At 41.7% G+C, this 16,448-nt stretch overlaps 1 protein-coding gene and 1 long non-coding RNA gene across 4 annotated transcripts in view; one reads left to right on the top strand and one right to left on the bottom strand.

Moving 5' to 3' along the window:
- The window catches only part of igf2bp2a (insulin-like growth factor 2 mRNA binding protein 2a), a 53,802-nt gene extending 37,390 nt beyond the window's left edge, over nt 1-16,412 (top strand). For 2 of the 3 annotated variants that reach the window (XM_086124133.1, XM_086124135.1), the window contains 10 exons: nt 645-779; nt 1,838-1,960; nt 2,475-2,610; nt 4,763-4,900; nt 6,546-6,614; nt 8,573-8,689; nt 8,781-8,855; nt 9,041-9,172; nt 9,284-9,397; nt 9,964-16,412. In XM_086124133.1, the coding sequence (XP_085980259.1) occupies nt 645-779; nt 1,838-1,960; nt 2,475-2,610; nt 4,763-4,900; nt 6,546-6,614; nt 8,573-8,689; nt 8,781-8,855; nt 9,041-9,172; nt 9,284-9,397; nt 9,964-10,062 (1,138 nt within the window). In that variant the 3' untranslated portion in view covers nt 10,063-16,412. The remainder of the gene's footprint in view (nt 1-644; nt 780-1,837; nt 1,961-2,474; nt 2,611-4,762; nt 4,901-6,545; nt 6,615-8,572; nt 8,690-8,780; nt 8,856-9,040; nt 9,173-9,283; nt 9,398-9,963) is intronic. The other variant, XM_086124134.1, reaches the window with a different exon arrangement.
- Nucleotides 8,587-9,986, bottom strand: LOC147198059 (uncharacterized). The gene is made up of 2 exons (XR_015102309.1): nt 8,936-9,986; nt 8,587-8,799 (listed from the first exon to the last, which is right to left on the bottom strand). It is a non-coding gene; the product is annotated as an uncharacterized LOC147198059 (long non-coding RNA).
- Nucleotides 16,413-16,448: the final 36 nt, after the last annotated feature.

Below are 16,448 nucleotides of genomic sequence, written 5' to 3' on the forward strand. Positions count from 1 at the left end.
CTTTGAAACAAATGAGTTAATGGCTGTAATCTAGGACAGAAATGGGCAACTACCCATGCGGTGCTCTGATTGATCGGTCACTACATTTTGTGGAAAAATACGTGATCGAGACATGTCGATCAATGCCTTTCATTGGCAGTCACAAAAGAGATCACCTGCAGCCAACGAGAGACCAGCCTATGCGCAGTGGCGCTTCCCTTCCCTCTTTCCTCAACATGAAAATAATCGTGAGCAGCTATTTTTGAAAAAGGTGCACCTAATCCATGTGACTGCTGTCAGCTGATCTCGCTCATGAATGATCGGAATCAGAATGGACAACATTTGAACCTAATCTTAATATTTTTTTTATTATTGTGCAGTGTTTGTCCTAAATGTCACTGAAATTCCCCAAATTAATGGGCCAAATAACTCCTCTCTACAACACTGTGCAGAGTAGGACATTAAAGTTCGTCCTTGCATGGCGAGTCCGCCATCGCAGCAGTCGCTTCTTCAAGCCATCATACCCATTTGTAATATTATTAAGCATTTAATATATTTTTGGAGGATACAAATTTCTTAACGCCTTGTGCATTTCAAACGAACTGTCAATGGTTCATCAGTACATGCATGTTCCTGAACTGTTTCCACTCTTGCCTTGCTTTCAGAGTGGACATCCATCGGAAGGAGAACGCGGGCGCAGCAGAGAAGCCGATCACCATCCACTCGTCTCCAGAGGGCTGCTCCTCGGCCTGCCGTATGATCCTGGACATCATGCAGAAGGAGGCCAACGAGACCAAGACGTGAGTGCTCGTTAACATTACGTCTCGCAGGGGATGAGCCATAAACGTCAACAGCCTATAATCTTATCCTTTAGCCTGCCAGCACACCTTTTAATCTAAGCGCGCATTCTCCCCGCTTTGGACCACTAACACAGTAAACACGCGACACACATCACACAGGCTGAAACGTGATGGTGGCTTAGCGTTAGAGGAAGACAGACAACATATCTAATTGGCTTTGACTTTTAACAGCACCTTTCTGTGTGTCGCATCTCAGCATATACTGTACACTCTCCGCTTATTTACTATTGCATGCCTTTCAATTCAAATGTAGGAGCCCCGGTCTTTTCATCAGTCACACTTTGTTCTTTACTGGGAATAATGAGGTTGTTTATTATTCATTTCAAACTTCTGACACACTTGTTTAGCTTGTTAGGAACTTGAAAGCAGATGTTTTCGACAAAGCTTCCCCTATGGAATGTGATCATGAAAATGTTACTCAATTAATAGATTGCTGTCATCAAGACTGGATTTGATGCTTGCTTTGGATTTTCAGTCCAGACATAGACGGCATGACTAATCATAAAATAAAATAAACAGTAGAATTTTAATTAGATGGAGGGTGGAGGTGGGGGGGGGGGGATCATGTTTGGTATTAAAATCAAATAAGAAATTAATAAAAAGTAACATTTTAATATAATTGGAAAATTCAGTACAATGTTCCCTTGCTATTTTGCAGTTTAGTTATTGCGAGGATTTTCATTTGTGACCATAATTTATTTTTGTTTTATTTAGCCTCTTTAGCTTTAGGAAGCCTCTTTTAGCGAGGGGACGCATTGCCAGAGCAACCCTACCCCTGAAATTTATAAATACTGTCAACACAATCAATATATATTGTGATTTAATGAATATCCAACCCATTTACATCATGCAAATTTGCTTTATACGAGAGTAAGGATGACAGCAGAATCATTATATTTAAAAATATATATACAGTAATGCATTTACATGAAAACATACTGAAAATCACATTCTAAGTGCGTGCGTGCGTGTGTGTGTGTGCATGTTTCCTTGTGCAGGCCGGAGGAGATTCCTCTAAAACTTCTGGCCCACAATAGCCTGGTAGGCCGCCTCATTGGGAAGGAGGGCCGCAACCTGAAGAAGATCGAAGAGGAGACAGGGACCAAGATAACCATCTCCTCGTAAGCCGCTTCCCTTCCTCTCCTCATTTGATCTCGCGTTTCTAGAAGATATTGCAGTGTGTGTGTGTGTGTGGGGGGGGGGGGAGTTGACTACATAGAGATTGGAACCCAGTATGCCTTGACTCCAAGGCAAATATGCTAACCACTACTCTATCTCCGACTCAAATATAATCTCAAAACTATGTCTCTTACACGTTACTGTGTGCTTGCAATCAGCAAATAACAATTTAACTCAATATTTAACAAGGACATGAAATTATGAATAATATTGGCGTATGCTCTAATTGCACATAGTGTTTCCGTCTTAATGAACATGTACTAATAAAAATAGTGTTGTTTATCAGCACAGATGTTTGAAAGGTCCATACTTCATTAACTCCTGAGCGAGATTGTCTAGAATCCAATTAAAACCCATCCCACCCCACAATGTGACAAGGAAAAAAAGGCTTATTTTCTTTTGCACAGTGCTGTGACACAACTGTGTGTGTGTTTGTGTACGTGTGCCATGGTCTAGGTTACAAGATTTAACCATTTACAATCCAGAGAGGACCATCACAGTGAAGGGGGTCTTGGAATCGCTTTGTAAAGCAGAGGCAGAAATCATGAAGAAACTGAGGGAGGCCTATGAGAATGACGTTGCTGCTATAAATGTAAGTGTGTGCCAACTCATCATTTGTGTGTGTGCGTGTATGTGTTGCATAGTATATGAGAGACAGTGTAAGCTCAGTAATGAGAAGCTGCTGGTAAACAGAAAGCGTCATCCGATCGCTTTACCGTCATCTGACTCTCAGCAGAGCGTCTGACTCACGCCCGACGTCTTCCCGCTGTGCACGTGTGAGTCGTCCCCGTAACGCGCTCCTTCGCAGCAACTATCTAATCCCCCCCCCCCCCCCCCAATTACATCATCAGTCAGTGCTGGCTGCAGCCTGAGGGGACAACAACAGTATTTGTGTACTCATTGGACGCACATTGCGAATTTGACTCGTGCGTACTGATAACTTAAATGAGAAAGAAACAGAAGTGTTCAGCAAGTGTCTGCATCCACCTTAGCTTATTACTACCTGAAGACAAGAAGATGAAAATATAGAGGCGTTCTGACAACACGCAAGGAAGTAGTTTGCACAGCGGCCTCAGAATGTCGTCACAAGAAAGCACACATATAAGGCATTATTGATTTTTGAAGTGTTTTCAAACAAATATTTATTCTTCCAATTTATAAAAATGAGTCCCTGTTGTAAACCAAGAAACTAATGCCAAACTCAATACCGGAATACTTTATTGACAGTATTATTATTCAGCAATTGTGTGATAATAACAGAGCTCTGCCGTCATGGGAGGCAAAACCTCATGTGCACCATGTAAAAAAAAAAAAAATTGTTCTCTGGTTGGTGCTTATATTGATTGTCTTTTTAAATTCACTAATGATTTCATTTTTCATTTCATTTCCTGTTCAAAATATGTGGGATATACCAGGAGTCATCAACCTTTTACACCTAAAGAGCCATTTCTACCCAGTTTCCATGGAAAAGACAACACTGGGAGCTGCACACTTTTTGACATCCGAAGAAACGATGTTAGCTTTATATATATATATATATATATACATACACACACACACACACACACACACACACACACACGCACACACACACACACACACACACACACACACAATTTGTAAAATAGTGTGTTGCTTCTGAAATCCATCCCTGTTCCAGAAAATTAAAATTCCCTGTCAGCACCTAGCTTTGAGTACCATCTAGTGCGACTATTAAGGTATTACACAAGACTGTCCCGCCCTGACGTGCCTTTCCCTAGCTAGAAGTTAATCATGCTGTTAACGGAGCATTAATACAAGGGGAAACTCAATGAATTGAAATGAGGAGAATGGTTCGCCTTAATAACAGCCTTTGATTTTGTGGAACGGTTGTCACAGGTAGGATTAGTGAGCATGAAGGCAAAATGGGACTTATTACAACAGCAGCATGTTTGAAACAAGCTGCTCTAAAATCATTTGTTTGTAATGAATAGTATCTTTGCTGTTGCCACGGTAACCCCTGAGCACACATTTTATGAATTATCTACTGTGTACCACTTGTCCTCAGTAGAGTCTTGAGTGGACTGGAGCTATTCAAGCTGACATGGGGCGAGAGGCACGTAACACCCTGGACTGGTCAAGGGCAAGCCAAGGGCAAACGTAAACCAACAACCATTCACAATTGAAATCACACTTGTGTAAAGAGTACCCGCAAAATCCACATTTGTACCCCCAAGCTCAGAAACGTGAGGTGGATATTTCTCACCACTCATCCGACATGCCACACATATTTTAGTGGTCCAGTATACAAAATTGGTGGACCAACCAGGACACCTCGTATTCTGTAGCATTAGTGCAGAGGTTGTCTAGTGCCTTGATTAAGAGCAAATGTACAACGTCACCTTTGTTCGCTTATCAACAAATAAATATGCTTTTAATGTGCTTTTTGGCACCGTGTTTTGAAATTTTTCACTTGACAACAGTAGGGGCGCAATAATTTTTTCAGAAAAAATAATAGAAATGAATAATTGATAACTTTAAAGCACTCTTCTTCATGGAGTTCCTGGAACAAAACACCGAACTAAACAAATCCATAACTACATAAATTTAGACAGTATTACCCATGGTTCAAACACACAATGGTCCACCAAAGGTTTCTTGGACCAGGGTAAACTTCCCACTGATTAAATACTCTTTTATCTTAATTTGTCTTCCTTTGATGTTGTACTAACTCCAAAAAATGTGCCTGTGTTGTCTTGTCCCAGCAACAGGCCAACCTTATCCCAGGCTTGAACCTCAACGCTCTGGGCATCTTCTCCTCTGGTCTGCCGGTGCTGCCCCAAGCTGCTGGACCTCGTGGCTCAGCCCCCCCTGTGGGACAAGCAGGATACAACCCATTCTTAGTAAGTCCCCCTGCCCACATCCACTCGTAAAAGCTAAGAACCTTGTGGGAGTTCAGATCAGAGGTGGGGAACCTACAACACCGGGTCGTAAATCGGCCTGCAAGGGCACGACCCACCATGCAATTTCATAACAACTGAAAGCTGCGATGAACGACATGCACCTGGCAACCCCTTCCTTACCCACTGAAGTACGCCAGACTGATACACCGTTTGGAAGATCAGAAGCAGAAGATTTCCTGTGATATTTCAAGTTGAGTTTCCTGCAGCTTTTTTTGTGGGTCTCCTCAGGACAGACCACTAACAAAGTTCATGTTGCCAAGTGAATCTGGCTTTGAGGACTGATTTTTAAAAAATATTCCAGGACATACTACCAAACATAATTTATATTGAAATGACCCAAAATGACCGTTTCAAAGCAAAATGGCAAACTTCCTGTCTTTTCAGGCATGGGTTCATTTTTGTGGGTCTACTCGTCATGTACATTTCCAGGTACAAAGCCAAATCCCCCCAAGTGTTACAAATACAGTAATTAGAGTGGATATAAAAAGTGTACTCACCTCTATTCAAATGCAAGGTATTGTGATATAAATAATGAGACTACGATAAATCATTTAAAAACTTTTCCCACTTGTTACCTGTAATTTATAATCCAATTCAGGGCTCAAGACTAACTTTATTATTACTAGGAGCACAGTGGCCCCTCACAGGAAATTTTATGGGTGCACATGAATCAAAGTCTGGCTTACAAGTAAATACTCACATTTCCACTCATTTTCACTACATTACTGATAAAGGGGTGGATGTGTGGCACAGAAGCAACAAAAAATATTCAAGAATTATATACACACACACTGACACACGCACACACACACACACACACTGACACACATTTAGTGGTTCCACAAGTGCAAGTATATGAACATTTTAGTTGTGCTGACTCAAAGTTTGGGGGCAAAATGCCCCCATTTAGGGGCAGTCAGGAACTCTGCAATAAAATTTGTAAAAAAAAAAAAAAAACTTTTGAGAATGCCAGGGCAATCCACTAGTCCACTCCACGTTTAATAAAAAAATATACTTGTGTGTGTATACAGTGTGTGGCCCTTCAAAATGTGAAAAAAAATCCTAATAAGAACACCAGGGTTTCATTGCATCGACTTGGTATGTTTGCAAAGGTCTCTCGCCAGGTGTGCAGGTGTGAGTCACTCTGATGTGTTTGCAATTGTACAGGTCACGTTTGGTCACATCGCTCTGTGTGAGACAGACCTCAGCATATAGCTGCTGATTCTTAAAGAAATCGTTTGTTGGCCAGCCATCCCTGACAGCCTTTGCTTAACTGTGATAAAAAGATCGCATTGTGGTACACAGTTTGAATTCCCCACAAAACAACTACCACGACCACCACCTCAATACTCCCCAGAGATGAGTCAGTGTGCGTGTGAAACAAAGTCTGCACTCATTGCCGGCATCCCGAGCTGAGCAGCATGAGACCGAATGGGCCAGAATGAATAGGTGGGCTTCACAGAGCGTGATTCACTGCGACTTCATGCCTCGAAAAATTCCCCCCGGGTCGGCCTGCGCGAGTGTGTCTGGGAATGTGTGCGTACGAGCACCACCCTGATCCGCCTGCTTGTCACTTCACTTGCAGAGTCACTCTTCACATCTCAGTGGCCTGTACGGGGTTCCTCCAGCAAGTGCCATCCCCTACCAGCACTCAGTATGTCCTCCAAAAAGCTGCACCACACTGACGGTTACCGTGGCAACACCTGGCCACAACACCGGGTAGTTTGCAGTGATGTCACAGTGTACCGCATCAGGCTTAGATGTGGTCGAAATACCGAGGCCAAATTCCTTTTTATTTTTATACTATCATTAAATACTTTATCTATTTTTCCCATAAATAAATATACTTAAGCGATTGAACTTTGACCATAAATTTCAATAAAATATGCATTTTAATTCATTTCCATTAAAAACTTCAGCTTTACAGATAACGTGCCATCTCTGTCGTGGGTGGGGGGTTTTTTTGGGGGGGGGGGGGATGGGGTGGTGTTCAGGTCTGCTGTAACTCCTGGTGAATCGGTCATAGTAAAGGCAACAGTGGTCTCCCATAATTCTACTTCTGAGTACAGTAGATTAGACGTGGTTATTGGGTGTGCGGTTTTTATAAGAGCGCAGGGCAATGCTGAAGAAATGCTGTCTTATTTTGGTCACCTTATTTAGCTAAATGAAAGGCGGAAACTATTGTGGGCAAATCTCAGTATGATGTGGAGTTCTCCACCACTGGAAACCACAACAATGATCATATTGTTGAAAATTAGCACTCCTGGATTAAATATAACCGTGACAAACAAGTTTTATTGTATTGATGTTAGTGGGAGGAGCAGTCGTACCTAATGTTGTGGCCCACGAGTGGAATTATTAGGAGTCGAAATGAACACAAGAGAGTAGGTCTTCTTTTGCTGCGTGGCAAAGTGTCACTTTGCGAGTGCTTTTGGAAGGAAAAAAAAGCTCCTCAACTCCTTGAATTGGATTCAAGAGAAAAATAGCATTGAGAGAGCAAAATCCAAAATAATCCCTCCTCAGCCTGGCAGCATCACCAACCGCCACCAGAACACCACAAATATGTCTCGATTGAGAGTTCCAGCCCAGAGTTGAGCTAGGGCTCATTAAATCCACTCAATAAACCGCAAGTACACAAATCCACGAGGCCAGACGGCAAACAGCTCAACTCTTAGCCGAGTCTTGTTTGCTGGGCGACGGGTCAAAACATACAGGAGCGTTCCTACCTCTGCTTCATGTGAATCTTATTTTGGTACATGACGGAGTGGGTGAACATTTGCGATTGGATTTTGAAAACAACACATGGGTCAGGTTGAGTTTCGGCCAAGTGTGTGTGTGTGTGTGTGTGTGTGTGTGTGGTTTGAGGGAGGAGGGGGGGTGTTCAAATGTTAATGTAAAATAGCTTCATCATAAAATGCAAATGGATTTATTGTATTTGTAATTATAGTTCACCAATTGAATAAAATAAATGTCAGACGTGTTAATAAAATAAGTAATAATTATGTTGCACTTGTGCCTTGAGATGAGGGTGACTTGACTCGCTAGTTTGTCGAGGTATGAGCCAATGCCAGACTTTTTTTCTGAAATAAATGCAAATATGTAACCCTCATTATTAAATAAATAATATCAAAATGATGGAGAATTATAATGATGCATTATGCATATATAATTTTCATAATTTCATTTCATTTACATTACATTCTAACCTTTCTTTGTTGATTGGCTAGAAGAAATCACACGTTTCTACCAGCCTTGACATTTATATTAGAAGTGAAGCTCAAAAGTTTAAGATTGTCTGTACACGATTCTACTACTGAGAGCTACTTTTTACATGATTTTTGTCTTCTCGTGGAAATTTTGACAGGAGTCTTTTGTACCTTTTGGCTGTCTTGCCACCAGACTCGGTTCATGTGGTTTTGAGTTCACGCTCAGTCGTCCTTTCTTGTCTGCTTCCCAGAGATGTTAAAAAAAATCTCTTCCTCTCTCTCTCTCAATGTGTGTGTGTGTGTGTGTGTGTGTACAAATAAAGTTAGTTTGTCTTGAGCCCATGTTTTTCCAATTGTTGTGTGTGGTTGTGTGTGTGTGTAAAGATTTCTTTGTTTCCATTGACAGGCTCCAGAACAGGAGGTTGTCTACCTCTTTATTCCAACTCAGGCAGTGGGAGCCCTCATCGGCAAGAAGGGTCAGCACATCAAGCAGCTCGCCCACTTTGCTGGAGCTTCCATCAAGGTGCGCTCAACAAAGAAGTCTCACATTTCACTTTGAAAAAAAGTCTGACTGAAACGTGCGGTCCAATTCCTCCTCTCTGATTTGTTTACAGATCGCTCCGGCTGACAGCCCTGATGTCACAGAGAGAATGGTGATAATTACTGGGACGCCAGAGGCTCAATTTAAGGTAAAAAAAAAAAAAAAATTAAAAAAAGAAAAAAAAAACCATGGCGTTATTATTGAATATGAGAATTGGGGCTGACTCACAAATATTTTCAGAGTTCCTTCCGAAAGGCAAAAGACGCGTGACTTCTCTACAGTTGCTTATATGTGAACATGGCTGCAGTCTCTGTGATCTTGTCAAATGTCCAGGCCCAAGGTCGGATATTTGGCAAGCTGAAAGAAGAGAACTTCTTCTCCGGGAAGGAGGAAGTAAAATTGGAGACGCACATTAAGGTTCCTTCTACTGCAGCCGGAAGGGTCATCGGGAAAGGTGGCAAAACGGTGAGTTGACTGTCGCGTTGGCCTCCGTCCGTCCGTTTTCTACCCGACTTTGGAGCGAGAGGCGGCCTTTTGCAAAATGATCTGCTGACCATGGTGTGGTGTGGATTTCAGGTGAATGAGCTTCAGAACCTTACAAGCGCTGAGGTCATCGTACCGCGGGACCAAACTCCAGACGAGAACGACGAAGTATTTGTGAAGATCAGCGGGCATTTCTTCGCCAGTCAGGTACGCCAACACACCATCAACTCTTTTTTCACTGCTCAGTAAACGTTAGGTTTTTACCCAAATTGAGTTGTCGTCACTTTTCACATGTACTTCTTTGATGTATATTTGATTTGCTTGTTGGCAAGATTATTTTGTTAAAGCAATGAGTTTTTCCAGAGGACATACTGTATTATGGAAAAGGGACGTTGAAATTATCCAAATAGTTGGATCTCGGAATTGAGTGCCCACCCATCAAGTGTGACATTACACATATGAGTCCTTTTTTCTTCCTGTAAAGTTAAAAGGTGGACAAATGTCGTTTGGGTGAGATGTAGGTAAAAACTAAGCAAAGCGGGTAATGTTTTTAGGAGCTAAGCGGTCTGAAAATAAGTTAATCACCTTTAATATTCACACACTCTTCCCTTCAAGAATGAATGACAACTGCCTCATCTCATTTGATCACATTACTTGTCATACAAGTAATACATGAAAAAAACGTTTTTATAAGTCCGCATGGGTTTAAACTGTGTGCGAAGGATAAATCACTGGCCATAATGGCATTGGCCTGACCTGACGCTTTTCAACAGACTGCACAGAGGAAGATCCGGGAGATCATTCAGCAGGTCAAACAGCAGGAACACAAACACCAGCGAGGTGCCGCCAGTTCACCGCAACACTCCAAGTGACCAGCGGGCGCCGACCATTGAATGTAGCCCTCCCTAAAACGGACAGAGACCTCTAGTCAGACAACGGCCGCGGCCCGAGAGGGAACGCGCAGGGCAGACCAGCAGCGGCGGGATCCAAAAAAAAAAGAAAAGAAAAGAAAAAGAAAATAACCAAAGAACTTCATCGAGGAGGGGAAGCGAGCGAGAGCCAAAGGCGGTGAGCGGGCGTTCGTGTGCACTGCCAGCCCTGCGACAGCACACACAGCCGGATACTGATATTGTGAGAACAGCAAAACAACAACAACGACGACAACAAAAAGGCGGAGGAAGCGTCGCCTTCATGAGGTAAAACAGGAAATAGCACGTCACTCTGCACATTTGTTCTCTTTAGTTGGATTAACATATTGTAGGCCTAACACGGATAAAGCGACCGTATTAACGACACAATTAAAACAAGATGGAGATGAACTATCCTTAGCAGTATTAACACAGGGTAGATGACTTTATTGACATTTACAGCAGCAAACACACTGAGCAGTTCCCCTACTTTGGAAGAAAAAAAGTACAAGCCCCATTTGGATGTATGGTGAATGTTTTTTTTTTTTTTTTTTGGGCAACAAGCCTCTGTAAGTGTGTGCCAATGCTTCTCATCAATCTTTTTCCCCTTTTTTTTATCACTCTCTCATCAGTCATTTTAGGAGGATAAAGATATTTGAACGTGTGGAATTCCCCCTGGCCACATTTCAATGAAGTAGAATTTCTGTCATTACAGTAGTTCAATTCAAAAAGTGAAGCTTGGATATCATAAATTCAATGAACTTTTGAGATGGCCAATTTCTACTTACCGGTAGTTTTTTTTTGGTTTCCTTTTTAATACAATACATCTTTATTTACAGTGTATTGCGCTTTCACAACAGCTGCTAAGTTTAGTTTCTTGAGCTCGAGATAGCTGCAAGCTATAACCATCAAATTTTTAAAAGAAAATCTGTTTTACAACATACGGTACAAGTTTTGCTTTTTGAATTGAACTACTACAATCAATGAAGCTTTCACAGATTTTCTAATTTATTGAGATGCACCTGTAATGTGCGAGGGCTAAATAATGACTACTTTTGTGGTCCTATTGATAGATACTGTAACCACTTTTAAAGAGCAGAACAAACAAATGGACTAAATACTGTTAGTCCTACATCTCCCTTAATGTGACGTCACTTCCGCTTTCGGTGTTCGCTAACGGAATAAGACGTAAATAGCGGGATGGACATTGGATTACATCTCCTTGATTGGCTATGAAGAGGCGCTCTAAAGTGGTCACACTCTGCACGCTCCAAGTCAGATGACAGTTGTTGAAAGGGTATGTACGAGGCATGGCTTGCTTTCCACTATTTGAAATGTGGAAGTTTTCGGTCCTATTCCATTCGTGAATACAGGTAGCGGAAAGTGAAGCTTGTGTGACGTCACGGTGAAAAGTGTTTATGTATTTGAATGTGCGCACACTCGGCCTTCAAGGGGTGTCATGTGAGGATGGCTGTGTGGTTTTTGCACGGTGGCAAACGTGAAGGCAGGGGTGGCACTTGTGTGCCGCCCCTCAATGGCACAACGTGAGCGGGCTGGCGTTAACGCACTCTCAGGGTCCGGGGAGCTGGGTGTAGAAAAAAAAGGGGGCGTGACAACTGTGAATGTATCAAACGCAGCCTTTTTTTTTTTTTAAAAAACTTTGATTCTAAACAAAGATAACAAAAAGCAGCCCTCGCCTTGTTCAGCAGGCCAAACACCGTGACCTTGAGTTTTATTTCCTGTGCTGGCCGTGCGGGTCACTCTAAAGCCTTATTTTATCACTCTTCATCGCAAAGGTTATTGCCACACCTTCCTCTGTGTGCGCGAGCGTGTGTGTGTGAGTGTGTGTGTGCGCGCGCATGTGTAAATATATATATATATATAAAAAGAGAGAGTAATATTTATGAATCTATTTTTTTCCTATTTTGTGATGAGAGCTATTGATATGAAACAAAAGAAAATGAAAAGTCCTCTTTGTTTTCTTTTTTCTTTATTTTTTGCCCTCAGTGGGACACTGCCATATTGTTTTGAAGGGAATTGTTTATTTTCTTGAAAACGAATATAAAGAGAAAAAAAATGAAAAAAAAATATGGGAGAACAGTCAACGTGAACCACCGCAGGATGTAAACAGTGCGCATGTCAGTATTGTGATCTACCTCAGGCTTCAGGGTACCTCAGTCCAATCTTTCATTTCCCCTCACGCACACACACGCACGCATGCACGCACGCACGCACACACCTTTTTTTCTCATTTTATATGCCTTGTTAACTGATCATTCTTGATCACCTTTGTTTTTTTTAAATGAATTTACAAAACAAAACAAAACACAAAAAAAACCAAACCAATGAAGAACAAGATGAGCCGTCTCCTGTGAAGTCTGTCATTTGTCATGTGACCGCTTTGTTGAGACGTGAGTTCCAAGAAGAAGAAAAGCAAGGTGGAAGTGGGGGTCTGAATGGCGGTCATCGCTAGAGACGGATGAAAGCAAATGCAGATCCGACGATAGAAACGAAACAACTGTACCTCCTAAAAATGAAACTAAATGTTGTGGAAATTTGTATTGGGTTGATAATATTATGCTTCTTGTACCATTGGAAAGCTTGTTGAATTCCACTTTTAAATGATGCCACACATGTAAGGACGAACATTTTTGAGATGAATAGCATCGTGCTTGTCCCTATTTGGGTCATAGTTGACTTTGGGAAAGAGGCGGGATACTCCCCAGACTGGTCACCAAAATAGCTTTGATGACTAGATGTGTTTTTGTTTCTGGTATTGCAATAATATTACGCAAGCATAAAAGTACTCCCCATTCTACGTTTTATGTGCACCATGCTGGTTGACACTGTACGCTGGTTTATGCCTGCCTTTCAAATGTGCTATTTAAAGTGAAATCAGTAAGCGCAATTTGTGTGTTTTGATAAATCCCATTGCTCGTGCGGAATTGATCAATTTTGAAATAGTTGGAATTTCCTTAAGTTCTTTAAATATTTTCCCATATACAGAAAATATAGGGGCGGTACAGAGTGCAGAGGTACTGGGTTCAATCCCAGCTCCAGCCTCCCTGTGTGGAGTTTGCATGTTCTCCCCAGGCCTACGTGGGTCTTCTCCGGGTACTCCGGTTTCCTCCCACATTCCAAAAACATGCATGGCAGGCTGATTGGACATTCTAAATTGTCCCTAGGTGTGAGTGTGAGCACGGATGGTTGTTTGTCTCTGTAAGCCCTGCGATTGGTTGGCAACCGGTTCAGGGTGTCCTCCGCCTACTGCTCGGAGACGGCTGGGATAGGCTCCCGTGACCCTCGTGAGGATAAAGCGGTTCGGAAAATGAATGAATGAATGCAGAAAATATACCGTTTTCACATTTTGTTCACTTTCTGTACCAAACTGTGATCTTAAAACCAAGTCATGAACTTTGACTTTTGACACCGCCCAGGATTTCTACATTTATGTAGCCTCACCGTTACAGTTTGAAACCTTCGGGAGACAAACTTTCATTTCACGTGCCAAGCACTCATGAGCTGTGCTGCTCCCTTCACACATTTAAAGGAAATTTGAAGGCTTTCCAAGGGTAAGAGAAGCATTGTCACAACGCAGATACCAAACCCATTTTCCCAATTTTTTGTTTCATCTTTTTTGCCCCCTTACACCTTCGGGGTAAAAAAAAAAATCGCCTGTGAAAAAGCAATTTAACAACACACCAACCGTCTAATTCTGTTGGTGATTTATACCCCCCCCCCCGCCCCCCAACAAAAAGACAAAATGACACATAAAGCTGCAAAAATACACCGATTCTTGAATATGGTGTGCAAAAAAATAAAAAAGTAGAATTTAGACTTTTAGCTGGTGACACTAGTGGATGTTCTAGAAGAGCGACTCACGCAAACGGATATCCTGTTTCCTGTTGTGACTCGAGCGCAACCGCCGTTCGCCCTCACCTTTTTTTTTCGTGCTGTGTACATTTGACAATTACCTCTGTGGAATCAAAGGCTGACTTTTTTGTTTAGTTCCTCCAGCGGTCGCGGGGCGGTCAGCGCCCATCACGGAGTCCCATTGAACACACGTAGTAACAGTAACCTCACGCAATGCCTGAGGCTGCTCCGAGCCAGCCTCGCTGCCTCCTTCTCCCGATCTTGGCTGGTAAACATAGCGCCCCCACCAGAGGGCGCTCTGCTAGTTGACCTCGTTTTTTTTTTTTTTTTTTTTGACTTCGCAGAGGATCGTCTGTCGATCTGCCATCTCTCTTAGGGGCTCTTTAAGTGCGGCGTTCCCGCTCCAAGGTTGGACGCTCTTCCTTTTGAAAGGATTGTGCTGTTTTCTAAGGTTTTCGGGGGTGTTGTTAGACTTTTAATAATTCAGTACCGGAAAACCACACTTAACACACGTCACTGAGGATGTATTATTAGCGATGTTTAGGCATAACCACAATGGTGGTTGGATAGTTATCGGGTTTTTTTTCCTTCTAGATTTATTTTGTCTTCTGTCGATCCGGTTTTCTCGTCACCGACACTGTTTTGATGATGATTCTTAGCTTTAAGTTTCATTTGGGTTAGACTGCTGCCAAGACTTGGCCGTACCACCGTGGGTTTCAATGACGCAAGTCGACGTTCAAAGCAAAAACGGCAAACGGCACGATGTTGAGCGCAGACCTCCGCCAAGGCCAAAACAATACCTGTTGGGATTTCTGAAGACATGCATCGCAGAAAATGAATTTTTTGCTTATGCAAAGATTGGGTGGTTTCTTTTGACATAATGGAGCATTAGGACCACCCTGAACCAAAAACAATAACATGATGAGAATGCAGTTTGGGAATTTAGAGAATAAAGTAAAAATGTTACAAAACTATCAACAGAGGAATATAAAGGCTACACTAAAAAGAAAAGACTGAGTCAACAGAACAACGTCAGAAATTCCATGAATAAAGTTGAAATATAAAAAAAAAAGTTCTCATAATAGACAAAGTCGTTATGGCCACATTGAAAAGGTGGGAAAAGCAAGAATACAATTAAAAAAAAGTTTGGATTATGACAAATTACCATTTTATGTGAATTTTTAAGACTAACATGAAATTCTAATTTTCCGAGGAAAAATGTTAAAATGCTTAAAAAAAATTAATGACAATTAGGGGCACACTGAAAAGAAAAAGCATGCCACTACTATTAAAATAGTATTACAAGAATAAAGTTAAGTGAAAAAAAGTTGCAATCATACAAGCGCGGAAAAACGACAAGAAATGAGTCCACATTGTTCAATAAAGGCTACGAAAAAGAAAAATACTACAAGCAAAACTAAATCGAGTGGTGCAACGGATTACAGTAATTGGTTTGAACCATTTTTTTAGCTTAAATCTTCAGCATTTCAGGCTCTAAACAGTAAATGCTGTCAGATTTCGGTAGTCTGTAGACCAATTATCTTTGAGTTTCACCAAAATAAGACATTTGCTTTTACTTTGGAAAACAATGATCAACATTTCTGCCAACATTTTGACGCATTAGGGACCAAACCAGGAATTGAATCATAATCAGAATCAATTATGTTTGTGTGTTTTCTGTACTCTCAATTTGATATCATGTCCTGTTTTTAAATAAAGGTATGGAAATCCATTTTTAAAACAAATCAATATCATCAGTTCATCGAAAGACAAATCGATATATTAATCGATTACAAAAATAATTGTTACTCAAATCAAATGTAAGTCTAAATTGTATTTGGAATTTTTTTGGGGATGTACAATTAAATGTATTTTTGACGTTGCAATTCTTTATCTGCAGCATGGCCTTAATGGTTCTTAAAATTGCTTTTAGTGTAATCCCCTTAACTGACAAAAGACCGCATTAACTTCCTTGGTGGAGGTAATGAAGAAACAAAAGCAGATTGGCAAGAGGATCCAGGTGTGTAAGAATAGCACATTTGGATACGGTAGTGCAAAGGGCATTTGGATGAGTAACAAGTGCAGCAGTGTTTTGTTCAATAATGTTTGGATGCCAGACGCCTCATAGAGCACTAAACTTCTACTAGTGGTTTTACACATCTCGCCATTTGGGAGATTCCTCGTGCGTGTGCGTGTTGTGTGTACGCGTGTATGTGTGTGTTCGACAAGTGAAACCCCTCCAATGTCCCGCGGGCCGAAAGGTCTCAAACACGTCAAAAGGTCACGGATGATGTGCACCGGATTGACACGGGGTCCACGTTTTGACGCTTTTGTGGTGGATCCATGCCTTCCGGGTCCTCGAGCGTACTGTTGTTTGACTTGTGAGTGAACTGTATTGCTGAGCAAATCTGGATCTGAGCAATAAACACCATTTGAAAGATGCTCCCCTCTATTTGCTCTTTTTTTTCCCCCAACAG

The sequence above is a fragment of the Hippocampus guttulatus genome, chromosome 11, assembly GCF_054856545.1.
Source record: "Hippocampus guttulatus isolate MCC_2025c chromosome 11, RoL_Hgut_1.0, whole genome shotgun sequence".
NCBI classification, from domain to species: domain Eukaryota; kingdom Metazoa; phylum Chordata; class Actinopteri; order Syngnathiformes; family Syngnathidae; genus Hippocampus; species Hippocampus guttulatus.